General features: G+C 36.5%; 1 protein-coding gene across 1 annotated transcript in view; it reads left to right on the forward strand.

Annotated features, from left to right (window-relative positions):
* TSBP1 (testis expressed basic protein 1) overlaps nt 1–18,844 on the forward strand; it is a 150,297-nt gene that overhangs the window by 92,075 nt on the left and 39,378 nt on the right. Inside the window, exons 14-25 of the mRNA XM_068994162.1 lie at nt 2–34; nt 120–149; nt 252–272; nt 1,536–1,556; nt 2,084–2,104; nt 10,936–10,956; nt 13,553–13,591; nt 14,120–14,140; nt 15,708–15,728; nt 16,408–16,428; nt 16,986–17,006; nt 17,608–17,628. Of these exons, the coding sequence (XP_068850263.1) occupies nt 2–34; nt 120–149; nt 252–272; nt 1,536–1,556; nt 2,084–2,104; nt 10,936–10,956; nt 13,553–13,591; nt 14,120–14,140; nt 15,708–15,728; nt 16,408–16,428; nt 16,986–17,006; nt 17,608–17,628 (291 nt within the window). The remainder of the gene's footprint in view (nt 1; nt 35–119; nt 150–251; nt 273–1,535; nt 1,557–2,083; nt 2,105–10,935; nt 10,957–13,552; nt 13,592–14,119; nt 14,141–15,707; nt 15,729–16,407; nt 16,429–16,985; nt 17,007–17,607; nt 17,629–18,844) is intronic.

Genomic DNA, 18,844 nt, shown 5'->3' on the forward strand with positions numbered 1-18,844 from the left:
GATTTTTCTTCTCCAAGAGCTAAAAGAGGAAGAGGTAAATAGATTTTCACCTAATAAGAAAACAATGTAGACATAGTTGTCAAGGCAGAATCTCATTATATTTTCCTCTTCTTTTTTAGGATTCCGGAATTTATACTCAACAGAAAGTGGTAAATAAATTAGATCCTAGCTTGCTAAGGAAGCTAACGAATTAATACATAAATTGCTTATGAGAAATTAAGAATCTTTATTTTTTTCCTTCAATCCTCTAGACATTTCATATGATGATCGAGGTAAGTCTATTTAGAGATTACGGTAAAATTAAAGGAAAATCTATACTTTTTTCCTGTTATACATGAAGGGCTATAAAACCTACCCAGGTAAAAGATAAGAAACCAAATTAACATATAGAAGATTGTGACAATTCAGAAATGTTCACCTTCACACTGTGAGACACTTTTTCCCAAGTGCTATTCAATTCCTCGCCTATTTACTTCCTAATTGGTTTAAGAAAATTAATCTGAGTAACTCAGGAGAAATTCAGTATTTTAGAGCTCAGAAATGCTAAATATTCAGTGAGTCTTTCTTAATATAAATGCTAAGAAACAAAAGAATAAACCCCTGAAAATTCAGCACATTAGGGTATGATCTGTGCATGGAATGCACTGAATTTATTTTTAATGTTATTAACTTCTAAAGCAAATGTAGCATTTTCTATCTTTAAAATATCCATAGAATTATAAGAAACAAGTAGCATTAATGGAAAGCAGGGATTTTGTGTGTTTTAGTCTTTATTCACATTACAAAGACAATCAAGTATCTCCTCCAACAAATGAGCTCATATAAATGCTCATATAAATGAGCAAAGCACTCATTTTCAGAAAAAGAGCTGGGAAAAAAAATACATGTTGCCTTCACAGTTCTGGGTGGATCTTTAACTACTTCAGTAAAATAACAAATGATACCATTAAGCAATATAATTTAAGTCACTTCCAGAGTGCCAGTATTATTTATTTTTACATTTTCATGAAAATAACAGTGATAATATGACAAGTTTTTGTGTAATAGTGATAACACGTCAAGCTTTGTATGTCTCTGGAGCTTTTGTAGAAAATCTATTTCTATAAAATCACTAAGAAACAAGTTTTAGATGAAAGGATATACATTCAATCACAATAAGCATATGCATATGGATTCGTTATAATTTGCATTATCATCACTGAACTTGAATTTTCAATCAGCTGAGTAAATCTTTTTCCTTTTTTTCTCTTATTTAGCCTCAACTTATTTTATAGCTAATATGTACTGTTTTGGTGTTTCCATGTTTTCATTATTTCTTCTCACTACACTTATTTACCTTAATTAACCTTTGCTGCCCTTTTTTTTTCCCCCTTTGGGCTTGTTATTTGGCTCATAAACTAAGGCATGAAGAGATTTTGCCTTAGTTTCTTGCTTACTTGGTTACTGAGGGTGTTGATTGAGTAATCCTCCATAATGATATCAAAACTATAGAAACAGAAAATTCAAAATGACTTTTCTTTGTTTTGTGTTTTTAGAGGGATACAACAGAAATTACAGTGAGTATCCTCTTATTTCTCAATAAAAGTGTGTTTCCCATTAAGTAACATTCCCTAGGTTGTTAAAGGTTTGGGGAAAGAGAAATCCTATCAGTTTATATGACTATTAAGCATTAGACAAGGTCACCCAGTGCTGGTTTAGAATGATCTGTCAGTAACACGTTTCCAAACTGACTGAAAGGAAAGGAAAAAAAAAAAAAAATTAGAGAAAGTGTTGAATGTGAGAAAAAGGAAGTGATAAACTGGGAGAAGAGAAAAAGAGACAGAAAGGAGAACAGAAAAAAATGCAAGCCACAAGTTTCATAGGAATAGCATCCATCTACTAAAACACGAAACCCTTTACAGAGATTGAAGGGATGAGAGATCTGCTGGACATGACTTCCAATGCCCACCACCAAGTCAGTGGATCTCCCTCAGCCAGGGCTTCATCTCCTGAAAAGCTGCAATGACTGAAGCTAATAGGCAAAGGTTAGGGATCCAAATTCTGATGATTTGCCTCCTGTGTCCCTGTGTTGTGTGTGTTTTAGTGCCATCAACCAGCTCCCTCGGTAAGTTCTTTGTGACTTTCTTTCAATTCTACTGTCATCTGGTTTGCAAGTCCTGAAGTTCCTGTATTTGATTTTTTCTCTTAAAGAAGTTTTAAAAGTAAAGGATACAGATAATTAACACTTGTAAACCCACACCCTAAATTTGATAACTGGTATTATTTTTGTCTTAATTCTTAACTGGCAGGTAGAAATCTTATCTCTCCATTTATAGATCTATTCTACTCGCTCCTCTTCCCAAAGAGTTATAAGTGTATTATAAATCTTTTATTTATTTTCACATATTTATATAATCTCTCTGTAACACTTAACACATAGTATTGTTTTGCATACATTTTTAAAAATTTTACTAAAATGGCATCATTCTAAAACCATCATTACAACCTGCTTTTTCCCCAAAAAACATGGTAATATTGAGATATATAGAAATCCAAATTATGCATTTTAATCATTGAATGATATTCTAACTTACAAATATACATTATTTTTATTTTTTCCCCTACTGATACATTCTTACCGTTTCCAATTTCTTCTGTCACAAATAATACTATAAAATGTCCTTCTGTAAGGGAGAAATAGTTTATTCAAGGTACCTACCCTGAAGTGAGATGAATGAATCACACTATGTATGAACATTCACGTAAGTTAGGGATATTTTAAGTTTACTATTGTGTGAGTTCCATGGTAGTTACACATAGCAAAGTGTGCTATGTGTGAAGCATAGCAAAATGTATAAAAGTTTCCCATTTCCCTGCATCAGTTCAAACATAGATTTGGTCATACTTTTACACTACTGCCACTTTGATAAGTTAAATTACTTTTTTACAGTCATAGATGTATATAAATGTTTGGGCATCTTTCAGGTTTAGCATTGCTGGCTTCATCCTGTGCCTTTCTTCTTTTACTTTGGCCCAAAGACAATCCTTTAGTGGTTCTTTAAGCCCCATGTGTGTGTAAAAATTTTTCTAAGCCTTTGTATGACTGAAAATAGTTTTTCTTCACCCTCAGCCTTAAACAAGAGTTAAGCTGAGTAAATAATTAACAATTATTTTTTCTCACACTTTGAAGATTTATTCCATTGTCTTCTGGCATTTACTATTGCTGATAAGAATATGCTACTATTTTGATGACTGTACCTAAGTAAATATGGTTTTCAGATTTTATCCTTACAGTCTGCATTTTAATTTATACATATATTAATTAAATATATATAGATAAGCCACTGGCTTCCCCAGTGGCTCAGCAGCAAAGCATTCACCTGCAGTGTAGGAGCTGCATCTATTTAACAAACTATAGTCTCTTCTTCTAAAATAACTGTCAAATATGTGTAAAGACTCTCCTCACAGCTTCAGGTCTGGTAATGTCTCTTTCATATTCCTCATTTGCATTAGTTAACTCCAGCTCCTATAATAGGTAAATCTTAGAATTTCAGTGATTCTAATCATAAAATCCCATTATTCTGTAATATCAAATATGCCTGGTTCATGCTTAGCTCTTCTGTTAGCAATGACTTAAGCATTCAAGTTCATCCTATATCTCCACCACCTTTATCTTATGGCTTCTAAGTTCATCTTGCCTACCTTAAGTGAGCAGAGGAGAAAAGCTTTTAGATCATGAGTGGGAGACTTTTATGGATAAGTCTGGATGTTGTCACACATCACTTCGAAATAATTGGCTAGAATTCAATCATATGTCTAAACCTAATGGCAAGGGAATCTGGGGACAATAGTCTAACCATGCTGTATTAATTTTCTATTGCTATTATAATAAAATGCCACAAATTTAATGGCTTCAAACAACACAAATTTATTATTTTATAGTTCTATAGATTAGAAATCTGACATGTCTTACTTGACTAAAAATCAAGGTGTTAGCAATGCTGTATTCTTTCTGGAAATTCTAGAAGTCAATCTGTTTCCTTGTTTTTTCAGCCTCTAGAGGCTGCCCACATTCCTTATGGTCCTTGGCTTATGGTCCCCTTCCTCCACCTTCAAAGCCAGTTAAAATAACCTAAACTTTCACATCATATCACTCTAAACTTTGTTCATTATTATATCTCTCTCTTTGACTCCCTTCAACTTCCTGCTTCTGCTTTTAACACTTCTTGTGAAGAAGGCTGAGCGCCGAAGAATTGATGCTTTTGAACTGTGGTGTTGGAGAAGACTCTTGAGAGTCCCTTGGACTGCAAGGAGATCCAACCAGTCCATTCTGAAGGAGATCAGCCCTGGGATTTCTTTGCAAGAAATGATGCTGAGGCTGAAACTCCAGTACTTTGGCCACCTCATGCAAAGAGTTGACTCATTGGAAAAGACTCTGCTGCTGGGAGGGATTGGGGGCAGGAGGAGAAGGGGACGACAGAGGATGAGATGGCTGGATGGCATCACTGACTCGATGGACGTGAGTCTGAGTGAACTCCAGGAGTTGGTGATGGACAGGGAGGCCTGGCGTGCTGCAATTCATGGGGTCGCAAAGAGTCGGACACAACTGAGCCACTGAATTGAACTGAACTGAACTGAATATTACACTGGGCCTACACAGATCATACAGAATAATCTTTCTTTTTTTAAGATTAACTGATTAGCAACATTAACTCCATTTGCAACCCTGATTCCATGTAATGTAACATATTCACAGATTCTGGGGATTAGGATGTGACCATGGAGGAGAGGGGAGTGAAGGGGTTCTATATCATTTCCTTATTTCTCGATCTTGACCCTGGATGTTTTCCTCAGATTATATCATTCACTAATTCTTTCCCTGTGTTGTTGTTTAGTCACCAAGTTGTGTCCGACCCTTTTACTACCCATGGACTGTAGCCACCAGGCTCCTCTATTCATGTAGATTTCCCAGGCAAGAATATTGAAGCAGGTTGCCATTTCCTTCTCCAGGAATCCTCCTGACCCAGGGATTGAACCTACACCTCCTGCATTGCAGGTGGATTCTTTACCACTGAGCCACTGAGGAAGCCCAAGTCTTTTCTTTTTTTTTTTAATTGGAGGCTAATTACTTTACAATATTGTGCTGGCTTTGCCATACATTCACATGAATTGGCCATGGGTGTACATGTGTTCCCCATCCTGACCCTCCCTCCCACCTCCCTCCCCATCCCATCTCTCAGGGTTATCCCAGTGCACCAACCCTGAGCACCCTGCCTCATGCATCAAACTTGGACTGGCGATCTATTTCACATATGTTATATACATGTTTCAATGCTATTCTCTCAAATCATCCCACCCTTGCCTTCTCCCACAGAGTCCAACAGTCTGTTCTTTACATCTGTGTCTCTTTTGCTGTCTCGCATATACGGTCATTGTTACCTTCTTTTCAAATTCCATATATATGCGTTAATATACTGTATTGGTGTTTTTCTTTCTGACTTACTTCACTCTGTATAATAGGCTCCAGTTTCATCCACCTCATTAGAACGGATTTAAAGGAATTCTTTTTAATAGCCAAGTAATATTCCATTGTGTATATCTACCATGGCTTTCTTATCCAATCATCTGCAGATGGACATCTAGATTGCTTCCATGTCCTGGCTATTATAAATAGTGCTGCAATGAACATTGGGGTACACGTGTCTCTTTCAATTCTGGTTTCCTCGATGTGTATGCCCAGCAGTGGGATTGCTGGGTCATATGGCAGTTCTATTCTCAGGTTTTTAAGGAATCTCCACACTGTTCTCCATAATGGCTGGTTTGCATTCCCACCAATAGTGTAAGAGGGTTCCTTTTCCTCCACACCCTCTCTAGCATTTATTGTTCGTAGACTTTTGGATAGCAGCCATTCTGACCGGTGTGAGATGGTACTTCATTGTGGTTTTGATTTACATTTCTCTGATAATGAGTGATGTTGAGCATCTTTTCATGTATTTGTTAGCCATTTGTATGTCTTCTTTGGAGAAATGTCTGTTTCGTTCTTTGGCCCATTTTTTGATTGGGTCACTTATTTTTCTGAATTGAGCTTCAGGAGTTGCTTGTGTATTTTTGAGATTAATTCTTTGTCAGTTGCTTCATTTGCTATTATTTTCTCCCATTCTGAAGGCTGTCTTTTCACCTTGCTTATAATTTTCTTTGTTGTGCAAAAGCTTTTAATTTTAATTAGGTCCCATTTGTTTATTTTTGCTTTTATTTCCATTACTCTGGGAGGTGGGTCATAGAGGATCCTGCTGCAATTTATGTCAGAGAGTGTTTTGCCTATGTTTTCCTCTAGGAGTTTTATGGTTTCAGGTCTTACATTTAGATCTTTAATCCATTTTGAGTTTATTTTTGTGTATGGTATTAGAAAGTGTTCTAGTTTCATTCTTTTTCAAGTGGTTGACCAGTTTTCCCAGCACCACTTGTTAAAGAGATTGTCTTTTCTCCATTATATATTCTTGCCTCCTTTGTCAAAGATAAGGTGTCCACAGGTGCATGGATTTATCTCTGGACTTTCTATTTTGCTCCATTGATCTATTTTTCTGTCTTTGTGCCAGTACCATACTGTCTGATGACTGTTGCTATATAGTATAGCTTGAAGTCAGGTAGGTTGATTCCTCCAGTTCTAGTCTTCTTTCTCAAGATTGGGAAGCCCAATTCTTTCTCTGAGTCTCTTTTCTTTGTTTACCCACCAAATGATTTTTATAATTTAATGACTACATTTTCTACATTTGTTCATTCCATTTTATTCTCTATCAAATATAGCGTCTTCTGAATTAATGTTATTCTGCTTTATGGATTCTATCCTTTATTAACTTCCCTGTGGCTCAGCTGGTAAAGAATCCACCTGCAATGTGGGAAACCTAGGTTAAATCCCTGGGTTGGGAAGATCCCGTGGAGAAGGGAAAGGCTACCCAATCCAGTATTCTGGCCTGGAGAATTCCATGGACACAGTCCATGGGGTCACAAAGAGCTGTACATGACTGAGTGACTTACACTTCACTTCACTATTTGAAAATCTCTTTTGAATTGCTCTTCCTTCATGTGTTGTCCCATTTGTTGTGGCTACTGTCTATCACAACAATATATTCTGACTTCTGTCTGTGAGCTCACTGGTTATCATCTGTTTGAGTTTCTCATAAATCTTTGTTGTATAATAATCCTATTACTGCACAGACTTTATAGGCCAGTTTTTATAAGTTTATACACGCATAGTTTCTTCCCTACATGATGGATTCAAATGCAGGCTCTATACCTGCACTCAGCTTACACTGAAGTTCTACCATTGCTGATGACTCCATTTCCAACCATGGCCTGGTGCAAACAGGTCATTTCCTGGCATACACCACCTAACCAACAGGTGAGAATTAATGGTCCCCTTTTCACAGACTGAGCTTTTGTGAGACTTAGATATACAAGAAGACTAGTCCCAGGCTCTTAAAATGCATAAGACACATGGCCTTCATTTTCGTTTCTGATCGGCTGTTGATATCCCGGCTTCCTGTTAAGATACATGAGTGATGAAACTTTCAATTAACTATCCAAAATATGGACTACCTCTTGATATATTATTCTAGGAGACTTTTTTTCCTAGTTTTCAAACTCAGCTCTACATTTTAAATTTTTAAGAAATATTGTGCCCAACTTTTCCAAGTGATTAGAGAAGCAGGTGAAATATCCATCTTGACAGTGAGCCTTGACATTTTATCTTCTAACGTTCGGGTACATCCTGTCTTTTCTTGTTATTCAGCATTCCCATAGGACACAAATGATTTTGAAATGGAAACCCTTTGTTGAAGCAGTTATATAGTAATGATTTTGTGCAACAAAGGATGTTTCAAAGGAGAAAATAAGACAAAGAAAATCAAGGAGAGGGAAAAGGAAGAAGAGGAGAGACAAAAAGGAACAGGAGAAAGGACAAAAGCAGCAGGATCAGAAATGAAAGAAGACATGGAGGCAGGAAAGTTTCCACGGTCTGAGAAACTATTAATCCCCGAAACGGTGTTATTCTTTTAACAAAAGAAATTAAATGATGGATTGCATAGATCTTGCAGTCCTGTCCTATCTTAAGACTATTACTGATAGAATAAATAAAATCTAAAGTTCATACCCACAAAGCAATCCATAGATGGATATCTATCTTCCCACCAGATGGCACTGCAACTGATAATAAAAAAAGGAATGTGACCTGTTTCCATAATCTCTTCCTAACATAGTAGCTATAGAATTTAAGTTCTCCCTGAGACACACTGATCTTTTTCTGTTTTCTTTTAGCACAGTTTCAATGCAATATTGGTAAGTTCCTTTCAGTTTAGTCGCTCAGTCATGTCCAACTCTTTGTGACCCCATGGATTGCAGCATGCCAGGCTTCCCTGTCCATCACCAAATCCTGGAGCTTACTCAAACTCATGTCCATTGAGTCAATGATGCCATCCAACCATCTTATCCTCTGTTGTCCCCTTTTCCTTCTGTCTTAAATCTTTCCCAGCATCAGGGTCTTTTCCAATGAGTCAGTTCTTCACATCAGGTGGCCAAAGTATTGGAGTTTCACCTACAGCATGAGCCCTTCTAATGAATATTCAGGACTGATTTCCTTTAGGATTGACTGATTGGATCTTCTTGCAGTCCAAGGGACTCTCAATAGTCTTCTCCAACATCACAGTTCAGAAGCATCAATTCTTCAGTGCTCAACTTTCTTTATAGTCCAACTCTCACATCCATACATGACTACTGGAAAAACCAGAGCTTTGACTAGACGGACATTTGTCGGCAAAGTAATGTCTCTGCTTTTTAATATGTTGTCTAGGTTGGTCATAGCTTTTCTTCCAAAGAGCAAACGCCTTTTAATTTCATGGCTGCAGTCACAAACTGCAGTGATTTTGGAGCCCCCCCAAAAATAAAGTCTGTCTCTGTTTCCACTGTTTCCCCATCTATTTGCCATGAAGTGATGGGACTGGATGCCAGGATCTTAGTTTTCTGAACGTTGAATTTTAAGCCAACTTTTTCACTTTCCTCTTTCATGTTCATCAAGAGGTTCTTCAGTCCTTCTTCGCTTTCTGCCATAAGGGTGGTGTCATCTGCATATCTGAGGTTATTGATATTTCTCCCGGCAATCCTGATTCCAGCTTGTGCTTCATCAGCCCAGAATTTCACATGATGTACTCTGCATATATGTTAAATAAGCAGTTTACATCTTCTTTACATCTACCATTTACATTTACCAGGTACTTTACATCTTCTTAATAACCCTATGATGTAGACATTACAAATGATCTATTTTAAGTGAACAGACTTAGGTGCAAAAAAGGAGTTAAGCAGTTTGTGCAGGGTCACACAGTTAGCAAGTAAAAGAATGAGGATGTAAATTCAAGCATTCTAGCACCTAATCCCCCACAGTACCTAAACAGAACTAATTAGGGTCCCATTTTAAAGAGTTTCATGAGAAGTATGTGCTTTTTAAATCAATTAATTTAGACTTTTGTAGGTTTTTATTATTCCTCAGTGTCTATTCCAAGAATCTTATTTAAGTCTTCTTTCTATTTCTCAATTCAGGAAAGAGAAATGAGAGCAACTGAGTAAAAACAAAGGTGAACATAGGGCAACTAAAGAAAGTTTAGCTAAGACTAAGGTCTTCCAAGCTCCCTGAAGAGTTTCAACCTTTACAAAGACTGAAAAGAAAGAGTAAATGGCCTCCATGCTCATCACTTGTCCTAAACATTTTTCTGGGCTTCAGTCACAGCACCAAAGCACAGGATCTTTAAAAATCTGTGACCAAATCTCACCACAGGTGGAACAGAGAATTGGGTGCTCCCTCAGGAGGGAAGAGTGAGAGTCTTTTTCTCATGCTTCTCTTCAAAAAGGAATTAACTCTAACGTTTTCAAGCAGCTGACCTCAAGGATTTATCTGTGTGTCCATTTAACAGAGCTCAGGGATTGAGCATGTTCCCAGTTGTTTCTCCACCATGAAGAATGTCAGCCCTTTTGCTTCTCCATTATCGTAGATTTTATCAGTTAATGATGAAAGGCCCAGGAATATAGGACTTCAGTCTGTGAATTCAGACTAAGTAAATCATTAAAAGCTGAGCCAAAAAGTGTTGTTAAACCCTATTATTTTAGAGATTCATTAAATAAGGTCCTGAAGATAATGAAAATTATCAAATTTCATATAGCAATTTAAAATTTAACAAAGCAAGTAAGACAAATGCTTATCTTTTCTGCAATGAATATAGTGAGGATTCATTCTACCAAAGTTTGTATGTTACTATTACTGTCATAATTATTATCATTAATAATTATCACAAAATTTCTCTATAACTTATTTTATAAGAACACTCCAAAGATCAATGGAAAAGAATAGAAAAAAAAAATGAGTTTACAAGTAAGAAAGAAATTACTTTTTAAAAGAATATTCCAGGAAGAATAGAAAGAGGAGAAAATTGAGTGGGGTACAGAGGAAAGTGCACTAACTTAGAGTCAGAGACACTGGAGGCTAAAACTGCCTATAATTTTTTGGATATTCAGGCACAGACCTTTGCCTCTCTTGGTCTTGGTTTTGTTTTTTATAAAAGAAACATGGCCTTTCTTTGGTTCTTGAAGCTATCACATTTTGGACAGGATACTTTCCAAACTGAAAAGAGAAAAGTGTAAGGAATGGAAAATAGGGGAAATAAAAGATGCTGAATAGAATCATTATATTGGGAATATAGTAAGTTTGAATTCTCTCCAAACAATTTCCACTCCTGGGTAGCGTCCAAGAGGAAAGAAGATTCGAGACTTAAAGATTCAAGAGATGTGGTAACTTGTACCTACTGGAGAATGGAGGGTCTAATGTACAGTTTCTGGAAAGACTTGGCAAACAGGTGGATTATTTAAATAATTAATTCTAGACTGACTTGAATATTTTCTATTGTTCTTTAGTTTTACCACAAGAATCTGTGAGTAAGTTTTCTTTTTGTTTCAAAATCTGGTTTGTAAGAGCTCTATATAAAATGAGAGGAGATAAAATCATGTGAACTGAATTGCAGCCTAAAAAATTTAATGAACCTGTGATTTTAAAATGTTGTTCTGGGGACTGCCCTGGTGGTCCAGTGGTTAAGACTCTGCACTTTCACTTCAGGGGACACAGGTTCGATCCCGGGTCAGAGAATTAAGATCTTACATGCCATGCAGCACAGTAAAAAAAAAAAAAAAAAATTTAATATGGTTTGTAGGGCTCCTATACTAGGCAGAGGTAATCTCCCTGTCTTATCTGTTCCCTGCTTTAGAGTGACCAGGCTTGAGGCTCACAATTCTCCACCTTCTGTTTCATTAATTATCTTATCTATGTCATATAAAATGCCACCTGTAGATGTATTTTGTTTGAACAGCATAGCATTATTTTAAGTTTTGTATTTTGTGTTTTTAAATAGGGTGTGCATTTTTCAAGTGGCCAACATCCTCACTAGCCCCATAACTAATATTCATAATTCATGAGAACTTCTGGCTCCTAACAGCAACTAAGTTTGTGATACCCACAAAGATAACCAGTATTGGATTTCTGTCCAATATGGAAAATTTAGCACTTTCTAAGAGAACTAATCCTGACATTTTCATTAAGAAGAGTAACTATTCTCAAACCACATTCTTAATTAAAAAAAAAAATAGCACATAGCAGTACTTGGGCAAGATACTCATGTCATCATTTTTTAGCTACTTCTCCACTCCGAAAGTCAGTAAGTGGTTATCTTTCACTATCCTACTTACTGTCTTCACCTAGACAAGGCCACAAAACTCTCAGCTTAAAATTTTCCTGTCCTCATTATTCTATAGTACTTTAGGTCAGGAATAGAAAATATATAATATGCATGCCACCTCTGTTCACACTTTTGCTGGTGGCAGACTTCAATAATGGATCATAGTTCTCTTTCCTGCTCATTCCTGCTCAGCCCACATGCAACCTAAAATTCTCCTAATCTCCAGGGAGTTGCTACTTACAATAAGCATACAACTCATATTCTTAATAATATATGTATTTTTAAACTACCTTTATTTGGTAGTGGGCGTGACATGTTACTTTAATTTATACCATTTAGAAAAACTGACATTTCTTCCCAAATGCTGAAGTAGATCTCATCATTTATGGAAAAAGCTATTATTTCCCACCTAACATAAAAAATAAATAAAAACAGAGTCATAAATATGCAAATGAAAACAAAAACTTACTATACAGCACTGAGGATTATAGCCATTATCTTGTAATAATTTTTAATGGAGCATAATATGTAAAATACTGAGTCACTATGCCATATACCTGAAACTAATGTATTTTAAATCAACTATCTTCAATAAGTATAGTTGGGTTTCCTTGGTGGCTCAGATGGTAAAGCATCTGCCTGCAATGTGAGAGACCTAGGTTCGATCTCTGGGTCAGGAAGATCCCCTGGAGAAGGAAATGGCAATCCACTCTAGTACTCTTGCCTGGAAAATTCCATGGATGGAGGAGCCTGGCATGATACAGTCAATGGGATAGCAAAAAGTCATACATGACTGAGCAACTTCACTTTATACTTCAATAAAAAAAAGAAAAAGAAATTGTAAAGTTTGCAACTCACAATACTTCCTAGTAAATATAATGGTTTAAATAAGACTTCAGCACTCAAACAGTGATAAACAAAGAGAAATAAAAATACATAAACAACAAAGAGCTGAATAGGTTAAAAAAAGAAAAAGGACAAGGTGAGGAAAGTAATAGGGAGCAAGAATATCACTGAAAATCTCTAAAACAGGAAAGTTAAAGACCAAAGTAGGTTCTAAGTCCAAGTCATAATTTTATATATATGCAAAACCTTGGGAATTCCATGAGAAAATTAACTCATTTCATTAAAATATTTTGGTTCAGTAAAGAGACTTTTGGCATCTGAAAATAAGATGGGTTTTTCAAGCCAAAAACAACAGTTAAGAGACTGCAAGGTAACTAAGGAAAACAAAAGGATAGTTTCTTTAAGAGTAAAATCACACAGATTAATAAATCAGAAAAACACAGTGAAATGCTCATAATTATGTCCTGTCACCAACATTCAGAACTTTCTAAATGACAGTAAGAAATAAAAGAGTGAAGAAAGTAGAAGAAAAGTAAAATAAAGCAGAATACCTTAAATGCAGTGAAAACTTACTATTTTGCAGAAGAATTTCATTCCTTATAGTCACTGAATATTTCTTTCCATAACATTTCTATTAGAACTTTTCAGCTTTCCTATCCATTATTATGCTTGCTTTTTCACTGCAACATTGCAATGTATGTAAGACAAGAGATATGATTTCCATTTTAAAGATTATAAAATTAATGCTTCAAAGATTTAGTGACTTACCCAGTCAAAGAGCTAGAAAGTAGCAAAGCTAGGACTCTCTAATATTGGATCTTTAACCTCAAGGGTATTTGTACCTTATGCCCTCTGAAAGTCTAAATCTAAGTGGGATTTTATTTGTCAATTTCCTTTCTCTTTTGGTTAAACTGCAAACATTTATTTCTCAAAGTTCTTGTCAATTTTCATCACAGGTGATACAAATGACTTAAAAGCAACTCCAGAACTTTTATGTAAGTTTCCCCTCAACTCAGTTGTTTCCATCTTTTACAAAGTGCCTACCTCTGTGGGACTGGGGAGGGCAGGGGGAGTGCCTACTATTAGGGGACTATGGGGGAGGGAGTTGAGGAGGCACATAAAAATGGAAGAAAGAGAACAATTACTCATTATTTTATTGCTCTCCTTTCTGGTAGGAGGAACTTGATGTTGATTTCAGGATCCCCCTAAGTAACTAATGATTTTCTTATTTTGCAAAGTGGAAATTCCGCTAGTGAAAAATAATTAACCAAAACGTAAAACAAAATCCCCAGTTCGATGGGGTCATTTAGCAAAAACAAACCTTTAGAAGGATCTGACAGCAAGATGACTGTAAAAATTGAGGAGAATATGATCTTATTGGATTCCTAAGGAAAAGGGTAGAGGGAGATACAGATTCACCTTCTTACTGCCCTCCATGTAAATCTGATATGTAGTAAATGCTTATTCTGAAACTCCATGAAATGTACATTCTTCAGTCAAACTTTTTTCTGTTTACATTTTAGCTGGCACTGTAGGACCCATAAGTAAGTTCTTTTTCTGTATTTTAATCCTCCTGTGTTTTGCATCACTATACTGTTAGAATATGTAAGACACTCCTATCCCTGGATGTTTTTAACCCCTCCTGCACAATTTGTTAATTCTTTTCTCTTTATTCTCTAATATTATCTTAACAAGCTAGGTTCCTCTGTGAGGAAGTACTGTCAGTTTTAATTATATAAAAATTTTGAGATTTGGTGGCAGAGGGAATTATTAGAAAAGTAGGAAGTTTCCATTCTAAAAATCCCAGTGACACTCAGAGGATAAGGATAATGAGTTCCAATTGGCTGACCTAGGATACCCAGGATATTGTTGACAGTTGTGTGGAGTTTAGCTGCCGTCTATGGAGTCACACAGAGTCAGACACGACTGAAGCGACTTAGTAGCAGCAGCAGCAGCAGCAGCTATTATCAGAGTAAATCTGGAAGAAGTGTCCAGATAGCATTTTAAATGATATAACCAAACATTTCTGGTAGAAGCACTGGGGGAGAATAAAGACTGAGAGATAAGAGAGAGGCAGTTGATTCAGAAATGAAAAAAAATGGGGAGGGGGGTGCGGGCTAAAAGGAGAGAGCAATGTACAAATGCTCTGAAACTTTACCAGTCCTTTACAACCTTGCTGTATAAAGTGAGTCCAAGGACCTGTGTTGGCATCACCTTGGAGTTTAAATGCGGAATCTCAGCCTAACACCCATTCTCAGGACTATTAAATCAGAATCTGCTTTTTAACAAGATCCCCAAGTGATTTGTATGCACAGTAAAGTTTAGAACTATTGCTTTACAGAGTTTCAATCCTTTTGCATTTGGAAAGGAAATAAAGAGTTGAGTGTACTTGACCTAAGTTTAACTAGTTCCTCTATCTCTAAAGATTCTCCTGTGTCTACTCCTCCTGGAGAGTGTGCACACAAAACATGATTAAGATAATCAAAATGCAATCTTCAAGCATAAATACTGGACAGGTGCCACAAAAGTGCACCTAGGAGGTATAGAGGGGTACGTGTGTATGTGTGTAAAGAAAGAAAAGGCTGTTATTGCTAAGCATGGGTATCTCATGCCTCAATCTCTTTAGCCCCCAATTATATCTATGAATGTCTTGAGTCTATCTAGAAGTTTCTATTCCTTCTTAGACACTAGATATTGAAGACTAAGTTAATCTGTTGAATAAGGGAACCAAGGTCACTTAAAAGAGACAGAAATGTCCACTTCCTCCTTCAGAAGATGAGGCTATGGTTTCTAGCTAAACAAGTTCAAATTAGCCCAGCTGGAGGAAGAACAATGGCCTGTAATCTACAGAGCTACAAATAGGGCACCCACTGGGGAAGGAACACTGACCACTGCACCCCTGCAGCTCCAGCTGCCAGAGCCAGTGGTCTTGGGATCCTCCAAGATGGAGAATGAAGAATAAACCTCATTTACTTTTGCAGTGAAGTGGAAATTTTAGTCCTGGTGTCTATACTTCTGATGTTTTCCCAGAAATAATTTCAATGAAAATTGCATTTTCCTATGCCAAAACACCATTCTAATTAGTTCTGTCTTGTTTTTCTCATATTTTAGCTGGAACTATTGGCCCAATAAGTGAGTTCCTTTTCTGTTTCCTAATTCTGACACTCTTCTGTGGGATAGGGGACCCTCTCTTCACCCTGTTTCCATTTCTACATCTCTAGGCTTTCCCACTCATGCTACTTGATTGAATTTGAATCTCCTGATGCCTAAGCTATCAGAAATAGATACCTTGAATCATAACTGAGTTTAAGACAAAGGAAAGCCAAATAATTTATATTTAAAATAATGACCAGGAAAAAATTCTCTGAGTTATGATCAAAATAATCAAAACAGTTATTTATGGGCTTTTCCTAAATTGAGGGAAGAACTACAAGAAAAACAGGTAGTTCTAGGAGAAGGCAAAAGAATAAGCATGGTGAAGACAAAGGAAGAGATGGTGATGAAAAAAAGATAAAGGAACTGACATCTACCAATTCCTAAATAGTTAGAGTCCTTTGAGACAGCTGAAAGGTAGAGAAAAGAGGAAAACAGAAGAGGGAGAGGGATGAGGGTGACGGAGAAGAGATAACTACCTTCAGACTAGGTTCTATACGTTCTTCTCTGCCATAGATTTATCACTTAAGATGAATGCTGAACGATTTGATCCAGTGGGTGGATTATGGGTCTTCCTGGGTTCTTAAAAATAATATTAGTGGCATAAGAATTCAGTTAACATCAAACCACACCATTTTCCTTCCTCTTTGCATTTCAGTGCAATTTACAGCACCTATTCGTAAGTACTGAACTTGTTTATCTAGTCTGGTTCCTTTGATATCTGACCTACAGGTCTTTAGAACTGATCTGCTCTTTTTCTTGATATCATGCTTCTTGACTCCCCTAGTATTCCTATCACAGTTTCCAAAAAAGCTCTGAATGAAGTAGAGCTTCTATGGGCTAATGTAAGAAAGAAGAAAAGAAAAGGACCCTCTTAGAAGCAGTCCTAATGCTGTCAGCAAGGGAAGGTTCACTTTTCAAATAACAGTAAGTCCCTAAAGGAATGAGAAAAAAAAGAAAAAATTCTAAGGAAAAAAAGAGGCGTTACAAATTAGTGGGAATGAGTCTTTCCAAATCCTCTAAAGAGTTTCAATCAACACTGAAAAGGGAAGGCCTCCATTCCTGTAGGTCTCCTAGGTTGTGCAACAGGAAGCCTATCCAAGGACTGCCATACACGCAACCTTTGATCTCCCTGGGGTTTTCATTATGACACTCCCTCTAGAGTAAGTGTTGGAGAATGAGGTTCACAGTTGTGCAACATACTGATCTCTCTCTCTCTCTCTCTCTGTTTCTCAGCTGGAGCTACAGGACCTATCAGTAAGTTTTCTGTCTAATTCTTCACTGTAGAACATTTTAAAAGCCTTTGGTATATTAAGGATCCTACCTTGGATTCCACGTTAGGACTTCAGGGGTTTGGGGGTCCCCATTTTCTTGACCTTTCAATTTTCTTCTACCAAGCATTTCTACAAGTCATTAATGATTCTGTGAATGTACATTCCACTGCTAAATACAAGCTATAAAGTAAAAGACAAACACTTGTAGAAGGTTTCCAAAGACTTGTCAACATCATACAAAGGACTTTTAAAACCAGAATGAGATAAAGTGAAATGAAACAAGGGAGAAAGGAAGATAACCAAGTTTAAATGGAGAATTTTTCCAGTCCTCTACAGAGATTTTAATGGACCACCAGAGTAATCTCTCTTTACTACTTACCCTCTCAGTGGATCCATTAGATGAGGAACTCTTATATGTAATAGATTTTCTTACCATTCCAGCAAGAAAGGCAACAGCCCCACTACCCAACTGCAGCTTTCCCCAAGTTTGGTGGTAAAGAGTCTTACTATGAAACACAAACCAGAACCTGAAAGCACCTCCTCAGTTCTTTTCACTTCTTTTCTTCTTTTTTATTCTTTTATAGAGCTCTCTCAAAAGACCATCGGTAAGTCACCTAAGTCTCAAATTTTAACACCTTTTAATCCTTTATAATGCTTAAAACATCAGTCTATTTTTATTTCAATGATTCATGCCCACAGACTCCAGGACCAAGTGTTTCCACTGCCTCATTATCCCACCCAGAATTACTAAAGGTTGGATTCACCCAGATTCTGCAATAAAAGATATTAACTACAAAGCTGAAAAACAAAGTTTTTTTTTAAAAAAAAGTCCCCTAAGGATGGTCTTCTGTGAGCTGTTCCCACTTTAGTACACAATCTAGCTCTTTAAAACCAATATGTAATAACAATTTAGAACATAGCTTCTAAAATTCTAGCTTTCTGTGCATGTAATCTTTCATGTTCTTTCATAGCACATTATCTAATCTTCATTTTGTTAAAAAAAGAAAAGAAATTTTAAGATTCTTTTCATTTCTAACTACTCTGAAAAGTTCTCTCCAGGATAGGTAGGTTCTATTTCACCAACTTTTAGCAACTTGCCCTGTTGCATTTTTCCATAGAAACATTATAAATAATGATTAGGCTTCAAGATACAATTATCTATATATATATGCTTATAATCAAGAGCAAACAGTCATAGCTTCACACACTGGATTATAGTATTCCTAGCAAAAACTGAAAATATTTTTAAATTATAAAACTAAAGAAATATGATTTTAGGTTCCTCTATGCTCATTTGACAAAATGAACATGAGTCTTGTATTTGTATCTAGTCACATTCTTTGAATGATTCTTATAATGCTTTATGATGTTTCTAAATCTCAAATGCATTATGTTGTTGGATTCAGTGGTGGTGGGTAAAGCAGATATTATACCCATTCCTCTTCTGCTAGAGTAATCTTGACAATGGTCCGTGCAGATGTCTAAAGAGATCCCATAAGAAAATGCCTAAACACATGGGCACTACACTCAAGGAAGCCCAAAGCCATGGCTTTCTAATAGGTATTTATACTTCTCCCAGTTCAGATGCAGTTCACTGTTCAAAGATCATCCTTGTGTAAAACCAATGCTGCCAAGTACATGGCAGACTTACAGTCTTCATCAGGTCACCAAAGGATCAGAGCTAGAAAATCAACTGAAGGCTAAATTCTCATTAAAAACTGAAGACTTTGTTGACCCTTTATCCACAGACACTAAAACTAATCAAGGCAGTCTCTGACCCTTTATCAGCCTCCAGTAAGCTGGAAGCTGTGAGAAGACAGG

This window comes from Capricornis sumatraensis, chromosome 22 (genome assembly GCF_032405125.1).
Source record: "Capricornis sumatraensis isolate serow.1 chromosome 22, serow.2, whole genome shotgun sequence".
Classification (NCBI taxonomy): Eukaryota; Metazoa; Chordata; class Mammalia; order Artiodactyla; family Bovidae; genus Capricornis; species Capricornis sumatraensis.